Source organism: Pristiophorus japonicus, chromosome 5, assembly GCF_044704955.1.
Source record: "Pristiophorus japonicus isolate sPriJap1 chromosome 5, sPriJap1.hap1, whole genome shotgun sequence".
In the NCBI taxonomy this organism is placed as follows: domain Eukaryota; kingdom Metazoa; phylum Chordata; class Chondrichthyes; family Pristiophoridae; genus Pristiophorus; species Pristiophorus japonicus.
The window spans coordinates 4456766-4470454 of record NC_091981.1 but is presented as its reverse complement, the minus strand read 5'-3'; the positions used below and the strand labels follow the sequence as shown (position 1 = coordinate 4470454).

Genomic DNA, 13689 nt, shown 5'->3' with positions numbered 1-13689 from the left:
CGAGCCTGTTGCTGTCATCAGGAAACAAACAAACCATAGTCAAGACCAGTGTTCCCTTTAATGTTTTCTGGGTGCGCGGCCCATTTAAAAGTCCTTTAAAAATCTAAGTGACCCAGCCTGAGCCACTCCCTGTGGCTCCAATATATTCCCTGTGCTCTGGTCAGTAGCCCAGCCTGCCCTGCAAATCATAAACGCACACATGGAACAGTCATGGCAAGCAACAATGCATTATCTCCTACCATCGCTAATACACACTTTGAGCTGGCATTTTGATTTATAATCGCTATTGCCGCCACTCCAGCACCAGTTTGGAAAAGGATACAGCCATGAATCACTGGGACAGCAAACCTGTGAAGCTGTGGGGCAGAAAGGAAGAATGAATCAACTCAGCTGTCAATGTTTGGGGACTGGGCATCGCACGTCATACCCATACACGCTAACCGACAACTGGGAGTGCGATGCTTAGAGCGCAACTTGGAGTAATTTTAACATAAATGCTGTCCAGTATTCAAGGGGAGACACGAAGTCACATGTTCATAGTGTGAAAGAAAAAGAAAGCATTTATATAGCGCCTTTCACAACCACCAGACGTCCCAAAGCGCTTTACAACCAATGAACACTTTTTGGCCTGCAATCACTGTTGTAATGTGGGAAACGCAGCAGCCAATTTGCGCACAGCAAGCTCCCACACACAGCAAGGTGATAATGATCCAGATAATCTGTTTTTATTGGTGGTGATCGAGAGATAAATATTGGCCCAGGACGCAGGGGAGAAGTCCCCAGCTCCTCTTCGAAATAGTGCCGTGGGATCTTTTATGTCCACTGACGGGGCCTCGGTTTAACGTTTCATCCGAAAGATGGCACCTCCAACAGTGCAGCACTCCCTTCAGCACTGCCACTCCAACAGTGCGATGCTCCCCCCGGTACTGCCCCTCCGACAGTGCGGCGCTCCCTCAGCACCGCCCCTCCGACAGTGCGGCGCTCCCTCAGCACTGCCCCTCCGACAGTGCGGCGCTCCCTCAGCACTGCCCCTCCGACAGTGCGGCGCTCCATCAGCACCGCCCCTCCTACAGTGGGGCGCTCCCTCAGCACTGCACTGGGAGTGTCAGCCTAGATCTTTGTGCTCGAGTCTCTGGAGTGGGATTTGAACCCACAACCTTCTGACTGAGAGGCAAGGCTGCTGCCCACTGAACCACAGCTGACACAAAGTGAATGGAAAAGGTGACAATATGGTCTGGCTTTCTACAAAGACAGTGCAAAACAATGTAGCTGTTCTGCACAGTATTCCTGTAGAAATAATGAAATCACTGGGACAGTGTCGAGGGATGCTGTTCTAAATGATGCGAAGTCCCAGCATAGAGGCACCCTTATTAAATGTATTGCTTCCCAACACCTTTGGTCAAAATTGAGACATTTAAAAGCACTCACAATCATTTAAGTGTGCATAGAGTATATACAGACTACGATCTTCCAAGTATTTCTCCAACAAGTCTGGTGTAATAACAGCCACAATTAAAAGCACATTCACTTTCCTATAATATATCAGAAAATGTCATTAAAGATCACTATTCAAGATTTAATATTTGACTGCACAAATCAATCATGCGTTGGAGAGGTTTCCACTACATTATGTTCCCCCGAACGCATTTTAAAACAAATATAGACTCAGCAATGAATCGCAAAGGATAAATATGGTGTGCAGGTTTTGAATATTGGAAGTAATGTAAACACTAACAGTTCTGTCTCAAGCCCATGAGTCAAGAACGTCCATGGGAAATGGGTACAACAGTTTATAAGAACATATCAGGAGGAGTCGGCCATTCGGCCCCTCGAGCCTGCTCCACCATTCAATAAGATCACGGCTGATCTTCGACCTCAACTCCACTTTCCCGCCCGATCCCCATATCCCTCGATTCCCCGAGAGTCCAAAAATCTATCGATCTCAGCCTTGAATATACTCAACGACTCAGCATCCACAGCCCTCTGGGGCAGAGAATTCCAAAGATTCACCACCCTCTGAGTGAAGAAATTCCTCCTCATCTCAGTCCTAAATGGCCGGCCCCTTATCCTGAGACTGTGACCCCTGGTTCTAGATTCTCCAGCCCGGGGGAAACATCCTCTCAGCATCTACCCTGTCAATCCCCCTCAGAATCTTATATGTTTCAATGAGATCACCTCTCATTCTTCTAAACTCCAGAGTATCGGGCCAATCTACTCAATCTCTTCTCATGGGACAACTCTCTCATCCCAGGGATCAGTCTGGTGAACCTTTGTTGCACAGCCTCTAAGGCAAGTATATCCTGCCTCCGATAAGGAGACCAAAACTGTACGCAGTACTCCAGGTGTGATCTCACCAAAGACCTGTACAATTGTAGCAAGACTTCCTTGCTCTTGTACTCCAACCCCATTTGCAATAAAGGCCAACATGCCATTTTGTTCCGTGCGGTGTCCATTGCTGATGCTGTTAGTATGGCTATGGTTAGGTCAGTTCACTTCAACATCCACTACAATGCAGATTTCTTAACTCAACAACATACTGCTCAACTCAGCAGTCTGGACATAATACAAGTGAGAAGTACTGTCAGCCGTGGCTCAGTGGGCAGCACTCTTGCCTCTGAATCAGAAGGTTGGGGGTTCAAGTCCCACTCGAGACTTGAGCACATTAAAAAATCTAGGCTGACACTCCCAGTGCAGTACTGAGGGAGTGCTGCACTGTCGGAGGTGCCATCTTTCGGATGAGACGTTAAACCGAGGCCCCGCCTGCTCTCTCAGGTGGATGTAAAAGATCCCACGGCACTATTTTGAAGAAGAGCAGGGGAGTTCTCCCCGGTGTCCTGGGGCCAATATTTATCCCTCAATCAACATCACTAACACAGATTATCTGGTCATTATCACATTGCTGTTTGTGGGAGCTTGCTGTGCACAAATTGGCTGCTGCGTTTCCCACATTACAACAGCGACTGCACTCCAAAAAGTGCTTCATTGGCTGTAAAGCGCTTTGAGATGTCTGAGGGTCGTGAAAGGCGCTACAGAAATACAAGTCTTTCTTTTTACTGTAATACAATGTGTGACCGTAATCCCATGTATTGATTGTTGCGCAATACAATATTAATAGAAAACTAACTTCAATTTTTAACAGTATTACCTCAATTAATAACACGGGTAGGGAATTAGTCTTCTATAGGGAGTGCTTTTGGAAATAGCAAAGTGAATTGCGCATCAGTCCTTTGTCCTTTCGGCGTAAGGATAGGGTAGATGGAATGGCCTCCTTCTGTGCTGTATCATGTTCCGAAACATAAAATACATTACCATCAAAGAGCTCACCTCTGGCTGTGCAGCAAATTCCCGCAGGAGGTGCCCATTCCATACAAAGCGCTGGTCCGCCTGCAAGGATAATGTCATTGTAAACACGGGTATAAGGCAAACCTCCTCACAACACTATTTAATTAGATTAACATCAGCAGTCCCTCGGAATCGAGGAAGATTTGCTTCCACTCCTAAAGTGACTTCTTTGGTGACTGAACATTCCAATACGAGAGCCAAGACTCTGTCACAGGTGGGACACACATTCGTTGAGGGAAGGGTGGGTAGGACTGGTTTGCCACGCGCTCCTTCTGCTGCCTGCGCTTGACCTCTTCACGCTCTCGGCATTGAGATTCGAAGAGCTCAACGCCCTCCCGGATGCACTTCCTGGCAGTCTTTGGCCGGGGTCTCCCAGGTGTCAGTGGTGATATCGCACTTTACCAGGGAGGCTTTGAGTGTGTCCTTGTAACGTTTCCGCTGCCCACCTTTGGCTCGTTTGCCGTGATGAACTCCGCATAAAGCATTTGCTGAGGGAGTCCCGTGTCTGGCGGAAAGGCGCTATTGGCATGGATACATGACCTCATCTCTCTCATCTGGAGGGAGGAGAGCATGCCGGGAGATCTCAGAGATGCTGTGATCGTGACCACCTTTAAAAAAGGGGACAAGTCCGACTGCGGCAACTACAGGGGAATCTCCCTGCTATCAGCCACTGGGAAAGTTGTCGCTAGAGTCCTCCTCAACCGTCTTCTCCCTGTGGCCGAGGAGCTCCTCCCGGAGTCGCAGCGAGGATTTCGTCCTCTACGGGGCACAACGGACATGATTTTTGTAGCGCGACAGCTGCAGGAAAAAATGCAGGGAGCAGCGCCAGTCCTTATACATGGCTTTCTTTGATCTTACAAAGGCCTTTGACACTGTCAATCGTGAGGGTCTATGGAGCGTACTCCTCCGTCTCGGATGCCCTCAAAAGTTTAATTAGATACATGCAGCTTGGTGGTTAAAAATTGCAACCTGCAACACGACAGGCTCGCTATACCTTTCCTGATGTGGATATTGCTAACGTTAGCGTCCTCGACCAGGCCAACATCCCCAGCATCGAAGCACTGACCACACTTGATCAGCTCCGCTGGGCAGGCCACATTGTTCACATGCCCGACACAAGACTCCCAAAGCAAGCGCTCTACTCGGAACTCCTTCACGGCAAGTGAGCCAAAGGTGGGCAGAGGAAAGGTTACAAGGACACCCTCAAAGCCTCCCTGATAAAGTGCAACATCCCCACCGACACCTGGGAGTCCCTGGCCAAAGACTGCTCTAAGTGGAGGAAGTGCATCCGGGAGGGTGCTGAGCACCTTGAGTCTCGTCGCCGAGAGCATGCAGAAAGCAAGCGCAGACAGCGGAAGGAGCGTGTGGCAAACCAGTCCCACCCTCCCTTTCCCTCAACGACTCTCTGTCAAACCTGTGACAGAGACTGTGGCTCTTGTATTGGACTGTTCAGTCACCGATGGACTCATTTTAAGAATGGAAGCAAGTCTTCCTCCATTCCGAGGGACTGCCCATGATGATGGCTAAACAGTCCATGTAAAAAGCACCTTGCTTAAAACCAACGCAACAGGATGGTGCTACCAACCAGCACTGGACGAGCACCAGTCCAGACAAAATCAGCGGCCCAATGGCAGCTCTGCAGCACCAACAGAGTCAACACTCGAGCACCGTGGGCCATTTTTTTCGTATCTTCTGTCGGATAAGGAAACAGTGCACAGTACTCTGTAGTCTGTGACTCTCGAGCAGACCGCACACCTTGGACACTACGGGAATACGAGAGCCAGCGGCAACCTTACCCTTTCCAGTAGCGTCATCTCTTGGAACTCGGGACTGGTGTTGGCCAATCGTTGCAAAGTGTGAGTAAGGTCGTAGGTCGTGGAGAAGTAAAATCCATCAGTGTTGAGCACGCTGTTGAGCATCGTTAGGAAGGTCTTGTCATCCAGCATCTGTTGGGCAAGAGCAAACCCACAACGTTTGGTGGTGAACCTTTTCCAACATTGATACGAGCCCGTGCTGGCTCTCTGCAAGAGCACCTCAGCCAGTCCCACTTCCCCACCCTTTCGCCGTAGCCTTGCAAATCTTTTTCCCTTCAGATACTTATCCAACTCCCTTTTGAAAGCCACGGGAGTACGAAGTACAGCAAGCAATGAGGTAGATGTAATTGGTAGAAGGTTTAGAGGGGATTTGAAGAGAAGGTTTTTCACCCAGAGGGTGGTGGGGGTCTGGAACTCACTGCCTGAAAGGGTGGTAGAGGCAGAAACCCTTTCACATTTAAAAAGTACTTGGATGTGCACTTGAAGTGCCGTAACCTACAGGGCTACGGACCAAGAGCTGGAAAGTGGGATTAGGCTGGATAGCTCTTTGTCGGCCGGCACGGACATGATGGGCCGAAATGGCCTCCTTCCGTGCTTAAAAATTTCTATGATTTTTATGATTCTAATTAGGCATCACATTACTCCCAGCGTTTAGTAATGTTTCAGCCGAACAAACATAAAATGGAATCAGGAAACCATGAAGTGCACTGGGGGTTAAGAAACTGACTTGATCAGGATTTTGAAACAGATCATGTGATGAAAAATCCAATGTAACTGACTTAGAATCATAGAACGGTTACAGCACAGAAGGAGGCCATTCAGCCCATCGAGCCCGTGCCGGCTCTCTGCAAGAGCCCCTCAGCCAGTCCCCCTCCCCCGCCCTTTCCCCGGAGCCCTGCAAATCTTTTCCCTTCAGCTGCCTATCCAACACCCTTTTGAAAGCCACGATTGAGTTTGCCTCCACCACCCTCTCAGGTAGCGCATTCCAGATCCTAACCAGTCGCTGCGTAAAAACGTTTTCCCTCATGTCGCCTTTGGTTCTTCTGCCAATCGCCTTAAATCTGTGTCCTCTGGTTCTCCACCCTTCCACCAATGGGAACAGTTTCTCTCTATCTACTCTGTCCAGAACCCTCATGATTTTGAACACCTCGATCAAATCTCCTCTCAACCTTCTCTGCTCCAAGGAGAACAACCCCAGCTTCTCCAGTCTATCCACGTCACTGAAGTCCCTCATCCCTGGGACCATTCTCGCAAATCTTTTCTGCTCCCTCTCCAAGGCCTTCACATCCTTCCTAAAGTGTGGTGCCCAGAATTGGACACAATACTCCAGCTGGGGCCGAACCGGCGTTTTATACAGGTTCCTCATAACTTCCACTTTTGTACTCTGTGTCTCTATTTATGAAGCCCAGGATCCCGTATGGTTTTCAGCCGCTTTCTCAACCTGCCCTGCCACCTTCAATGATCTGTGCCCATATATCCCCAGGTCTCTCTGTTCCTGCACCCCTTTAGGATTGTAGCCTTTAGTTTATATTGCCTCTCCTCGTTATTCCTACCAAAATGCACTTTTCCGTGTTCTGACTTCAAACGGATTTTGTACATTTGGCTCACTTGTAGCACTCTCGCCTCGGAGTCAAAAGGTCATGGATTCAAGCCCCGATTATGCGCAATGTCGCAGACGATTGGCTAGCATTTTATATATATTATACGGTTGGGGGTGTTATACCATGTGACGCACAATGCGTCAATTTGCTGCTGAAGCGGAGCACTGATTAATCGAAGACCCAAAAGTCCACTTGCTGCAAGTAAACAGAATCCCCGGTCACTCAGAGTTTAACTCTTCGGTCAGCGAGCTTTGCTGGTCGGAATGTGGAGCAGCGGTCGGCCATTCGGCCCCTCGAGCCTGCTCCGCCATTCCATGAGATCGTGGCTGATCTTCGACCTCAACTCCACTTTCCCGCCCGATCCCCATATCTCTTGATTCTTTAATATTCAAAATCTATCGATCTCAGCCTTGAATATACTCAATGGCTCAGCCTCCACAGCCCTCTGGGGCAGAGAATTCCAAAGATTCACCACCCTCTGAATGAAAACATTTCTCATCTCAGTCCTAAATGGCCGACCCGTCATCTATTACAGGTTGCAGTTGAGAAGCATTTAGCCTAAAGATTGTTTGTGCGTCTGTAACAGATGCTGACATACTGTTATTAACATTGCAAGCAATACATGGATAACAACTTGTATTTATAAAGCGCCTTTAATGTAGTAAAATGTCCCAAGGTGCTTCACAGGAGTGTTATAAGCCATAACAAATAAATTTGACACCGAGCCGGATAAGGAGAAATTAGCGCAGGTGACCAAAAGCTTGGTCAAAGAGGTCGGTTTTAAGGAGCGTCTTAAAGGAGGAAAGAGAGGTAGAGAGGCGGAGAGGTTTAGGGAGGGAGTTCCAGAGCTTGGGGCCCAGGCAACAGAAGGCACGGCCACCGATGGTGGAGCGATTATAATCAGGGATGCTCAGGAGGGCAGAATTAGAGGAGTGCAGACATCTCGGGGGGTTGTGGGGCTGGAGGAGATTACAGAGATAGGGAAGGGGGGAGGCCATAGATAGATGTATGATAGGTGTATGCGCTCTAGACGTTTTTATGCAGCGCTCTTAGTCAGCAGAGATCGGACATTTCATTAGTTTTGGCGGAACTGAAACACAGAATGGGCAGCGTGCTGACCACCCAGCACCAACACTGCACACGTTTCAAAACAAACTGTGCGAAGTACGGGCAGACAGCCCACGTTAGAAGCCTGGATTATGGATGTACGTTTCTTACAATCTCAGAAGGAACTATTAGGTGCAGCCTTCATCACTGAGCTTAGCCTGCCACCATGTGGCAAAGTGCTGTAGCACCATTTAGAAGTCAGCTTAAAAATTCAAAACTTGTAAACAGGACAAGCATTTTTTTTAAATAGCATTGTACCTCCTGGATGGTGCAGCTCCAACAATACTCAAGAAGCTCGACACCATCCAGGACAAAGCAGCCCATTTGATCGACACGCTACCCACCACCTTCAACACTCACTCCCTCCACCACCGGTGCACCGTGGCTGCAGTGTGCCCCATCTACAAGATGCACTGCAGCAACTCGCCAAGGCTTCTTCGGCAGCACCTCCCAAACCCGCGACCTCTACCCCCTAGAAGGACAAGGGCAGCAGGCGCATGGGAACACCACCACCTCCACGTTCCCCTCCCAGTCACACACCATCCTGACTTGGAAATATATCGGCCGTTCCTTCATCGTCGCTGGGTCACAATCCTGGAACTCCCTCCCTAACAGCACTGTGGGAGCACCTTCACCACACGGACTGCAGCGGTTCAAGTAGGCGGCTCACCACCACCTTCTCAAGGGGCAATTAGGGATGGGCAATAAAAGCCGGCCTTGCCAGCGACGCCCATAGCCCACGAATAAAAAGTCAAAAAGAGATCTTGCTCAGTTAAACTCAGGTGTCAGTTAGAAGGTTGATGTCGGAGTGCAACAAATGATCCCCGAGCTAGGTAAGGGAAACCAATGTTCCAGCTCCCACATGAATATGTAACAACGCCACACTGAAAGATTAATGATCTGTGACCTTAGCTCTCAGACATGGAGATTCTAAGCCAGTATAGATAAATGTCTCCACAAACACACACAGGCCTCCATCAGAATTGTGATACACGGTTTTATAAAAACAGTATATAAAATTATACGGGAGGGTTGGAAGGGTTGGATTTTAATTGCTTCTTTCATGACCTTAGGATGTCCCAAAGCGCTTTACAACCAACAAGTTAACTTTTTTTTTTTAAAGTGCAGTCACTGTTGTAATGTGGGAAACACAGCAGCCAACTTGTGCACAGCAAGCTCCCACACACAGCAATGTGATAATGACCAGATAATCTGTTTTAGTGATGTTGATTGAGGGATAAATATTGGCCCCAGAACATCGGGGAGAACTCTTTGAAATAGTGTCATGAGATCTTTTACATCCACCTGAGAGCAGACAGGGTTTCGATTTAACGTCTCATCCGAAAGGCAGCACCCTCAAACAGTGCAACACTCCCTCAGTACTGACCCTCCGACAGTGCGGCACTCCCTCAGCACTGCCCCTCCGACAGTGCGGCACTCCCTCAGTACTGCCCCTCCGACAGTGCGGCGCTCCCTCAGTACTGCCCCTCCGACAGTGCGGCGCTCCCTCAGTGCGGCACTCCCTCAGTACTGCCCCTCCGACAGTGCAGCACTCGCTGAGTGTCAGCCGAGATTTTTGTGCTCAAGTCTCGAGTGGGACTCGAACCCACAACCTTCTGACTCCGAGGCGAGGGTGCTGCCCACTGATCCACAGCTGACACTATAATGAGCCTTGAGGGTTATCTACAGGTTTAATTGTGCACTAAACTTTTATCTCTTTTTTTGAAGGCAAAGAATAAGCAGGAAGGTGGTAGGGAAGATGCACCAGATACAGGTAAAGAAATGAAGAACTTGCATTTATGTCGAGCCTTTCATGACTTCAGAATGTCCCTGGTGGTGAGGTTGTGCAGGGCTGGGGAGCGGGTGCAGGGGCTTGGGTAGAAGTCAGGTGTGGCTGTGGGCATAGTTAAATTGGGGAAGACTGGAGGTGGTGTGGAATTTAAAACTAAGCGGCAGTTCTAAGACTCGGAATTGCTGCGATGCGGCAGAATGGTGGGGAAAGATGTGACGGGAAGCTTGGGTGGTGCATTGTAGTTTAGGGTTACTGTGTGGGGTGAGCAGAAACAAACGGGATCTTGCGCATGAAACACAAAAAGTTAGCATGCTGGTACAGCGAGTAATCAGGAAGGCAAATGGAATGTTGGCCTTTATTGCAAGGGGGATAGAGTATAAAAGCAGAGAAGTCCTGCTACAACTGTACAGGGTATTGGTGAGGCCACACCTGGAGTACTGCGTACAGTTTTGGTCTCCGTATTTAAGGAAGGATATACTTGCATTGGAGGCAGTTCAGAGAAGGTTCACTCGGTTGATTCCGGAGATGAGGGGGTTGACTTGTGAGGATAGGTTGAGTCTATACACATTGGAGTTCAGAAGAATGAGGTGATCTTATCGAAATGTATAAGATAATGAGGGGGCTCAACAAGGTGGATGCAGAGAGGATATTTCCACCCGTAGGGGAAACTAAAACTAGGGGACATAGTCTTAGAATAAGGGGTCACCCATTTAAAACTGAGATGAGGAGGAATTTCTTCTCTGAGAATTGTAAATTTCTGGAATTCTCTGCCCCAGAGAGCTGTGGAGACTGAGTCATTCAATATATTTAAGGTGGAGATAAGACAGATTTTTGAGCGATAAGGGAGTGAAGGGTTATGGGGAGCGGGCGGGGAAGTGGACCCGAGTCCATGATCGGATCACCATGAGCTTATTAAATGGTGGAGCAGGCTCGAGGGGCCAAATGGTCTACTCCTGCTCCTATTTTTTATGAGCTTCAAGTGTCTGGGTGTACCTGAAGGATTTGCGGTTGGTGGAGCAGGAGGGGGGTCAGGAGAGGTTATAAGAACATAGTAGGAGTAGGCCATATGTCCCTCGAGCCTGCTTTGCCATTTATTACGATCATGGCTGATCTGATCATGGACTCAGCTCCACTTCCCTACCCGCTTCCCATAACCCTTTAAACCCCTTATCGTTTAAGAAACTGTCTATCTCTGTCTTAAATTTATTCAATGACCCAGCTTCCACAGCTCTCTGAGGCAGCAAATTCCACAGATTTACAGCCCTCAGAGAAGAAATTTCTCCTCATCTCAGTTTTAAATGGGTGGCCCCTTATTCGAAGACCATGCCCTCTAGTTCTAGTCTCCCCCATCAGTGGAAACATCCTCTCCTCATCCACCCTGTCAAGCCCCCTCATAATCTTATACGTTTCGATAAGATCACCTCTCATTCTTCTGAATTCCAATGAGTAGAGGCCCAAACTACTTAACCTTTCCTCATAAGTCAAGCTCCTCATCCCCGGAATCAACTGAGTGAACTTTCTCTGAACTGCCTCCAAAGCAAGTACCGGTATATCCTTTCCTAAATATGGAAACCAAAACTGCACGCAGTACTCCAGGTGTGGCCTCACCAATACCCTGTATAACTGTAGCAATGGTGAGGACCATGAACAAGGTGGGCACTGTACTCAGAGAGTGTGGGAAAACAGCACTACGGCAAAGGGGAGACTGTGGGAAAGGAAATAAAGTGGGTGGGGTCGTTGAATGCGGTCACTGTATCACCTAGATTCTGAAAGGCATAATCAACAACAACTTGTATTTAACACAGTAAAACGCCCCTAGGAGCTTCACAGGAGCGTTATCAAACACATTTTGACATAAGGAGATATTCGGGCAGGTTGGCCAAAGAGGTCGGTTTTAAGGAGCGTCTTAAAGGGGGAAAGAGAGGTAGAGAGCGGAGAAGCTTAGGGAGGGAGTTCCAGAGCTTGGGGCCCAGGCAACAGAAGGCACGGCCACCAACGGTGGAGCGATTATAATTGGGATGCGCAAGAGGGCAGAATTGGGGGAGGGTTGTAAGGCTAGAGGTGATAAAGGAAAGTATATGATGTGTGCAGATCTTGCCTTCCAGTGTTTAGATTATACAGCGTTTACTGTATTACCCAGGCGTTAGAAAATCATGACAAAGGAAATATGCAGTCGATGCAAGGCTTAACGTATTACAGATAAAATGAGAACGGAGCGCACACTATGTGTTAAAAGTCGATAGAGAATCACGCCTGAAAGCCAGCTGTTTTTGTAAGTATTTCAACGGCAGTGTTTATTGCAGTCGTTACCTGCATCTCGGTTAGATGCAACACTGTCTTCTTGTAGGAAATGATGCTGAATTCCGTCGCTTTCCAAACCGCATGATTGAACAAGTCTCCCATCTTCTGCTTTTTGGTAATGACTATTAGGTACATGCCTGCAGTGATAGCATAAAAGGAAAGGATTTAATCAAACTGTCCCGCACCGAGCCCAACAGAACCAAACCACCCGAGGGATTTTTGATATTCATTGTATGTGTGAGTGTGCGCGCAAGGATTACGTCAGCATGTAATCTCGCCAGAGCGCTTTCTCAATTTAGTTTTCTTCAAACTTTTTACGGGCATTATGTAAACTTTGTCTCATTAGTGCCTCATACTCTCACAATTACAGCCGGAATCAGCCGCAACTCTTAACATTAAGTGGTCGCTTTATTCGCGTCCTTTCCTACAGGAGAGATTTACGAGAATGGTTCCTGGGATGAGGGACTTCAGTTACGTGGAGAGACTGGAGAAGCTGGGGTTGTTCTCCTTGGAGCAGAGAAGGTTGAGAGGAGATTTGATCGAGGTGTTCAAAATCATGAGGGGTCTAGACAGAGTAGAGAGAGAGAAACTGTTCCCATTGGTGGAAGGGTGGAGAACCAGAGGACACAGATTTAAGGCGATTGGCAGAAGAGCCAGAGGGAACGGGAGGGAAAACTTTTTTACACAGCAAGGGATTAGGATTTGGAACCCGCTGCCTGATAGGGCGGTGGATACAGATTCAATGGTAGCCTTCAAAAGGGAATTGGAAAAATAATTGGAGAAAAAATTGCCGGGAATGGGGAAAGAGGGGCGGGGGGGGCGGCGGGTCAGGGGGGACTGACGGGATTGCTCTTTGAACAAGCCAGTGCAGACTCGATGGGCCGAATGGTTTCCTGTGCTGTGCAATTCTAGGATTTTCCTCATAATGCTATTCAACCTCCTCGTTCATGCAGGGTTTCTGAAAAGCAGCAACGTCTAACAGGCAGTGAGAAATACGACTGAAATATGCAGTCCCATTATGCAGAAAACATCATTTTATTTATAATCAGCAAACAACAAATTGGAGAAAATAAATCAGCGAACGCACTTGTGCTAATGGAGTAGGTCATCCTTTCCTTCCTGTGAGCTGGTCAGGTACCCAACACCAGCTCTGTGACACAGATGGAAAATGTCCAGTGATGGAGTTTTGAAGGTCATTTAACCCTCTGGTAAAATGATCAACATTTGAAAGCAGAAAATTGTTAACAGTTTTGTGATTGTAGAAGTTAACTTGCTGAAAACCTTCACAAGCAGAATTTATTTGGGATATCAGGTTGAATTTGGTGGCATTTTTTTTTATAAAAGAGGGGGAGAGGGAGAAAAGTGACCAATTTTAAACTGCATTACTGAATTTTGGCAACAAGGAAAGTTGCCAAATACATTTCAATGAAGATAGTTGCTTTAGTTCCCAAGTAACCACTTTCCGCAGTCCTGCATAAAATGCTCTTTGTGCGTTTCAAAATATAAATGTTCACCACACATTCACAAACAGTATCTTATAGAAACTATTACTGATTACGTGGCATAGCATTACATAGAATTTTACAGCATAGAAACAGGCCATTTGGGTCCGTGCCGGTGTTTATACTCCAGACAAACCCCCTCCTACCCTCCTCTTCTCACCCCATCACCATATCCTTCTATTCCTTTCTCCCTCATGTGTTTATCTAGCTTACTTTTAAATGCATCAAGT

General features: G+C 47.8%; 1 protein-coding gene across 1 annotated transcript in view; it reads right to left on the bottom strand.

Moving 5' to 3' along the window:
• Positions 1 to 13689, bottom strand: part of sacm1lb (SAC1 like phosphatidylinositide phosphatase b) — an 88596-nt gene that overhangs the window by 43099 nt on the left and 31808 nt on the right. Inside the window, exons 4-7 of the mRNA XM_070880320.1 lie at positions 11967 to 12094; positions 5139 to 5288; positions 3325 to 3384; positions 323 to 356 (exon numbers count right to left, since the gene is read on the bottom strand). Coding sequence (XP_070736421.1) covers positions 323 to 356; positions 3325 to 3384; positions 5139 to 5288; positions 11967 to 12094 — 372 coding nt within the window. The remainder of the gene's footprint in view (positions 1 to 322; positions 357 to 3324; positions 3385 to 5138; positions 5289 to 11966; positions 12095 to 13689) is intronic.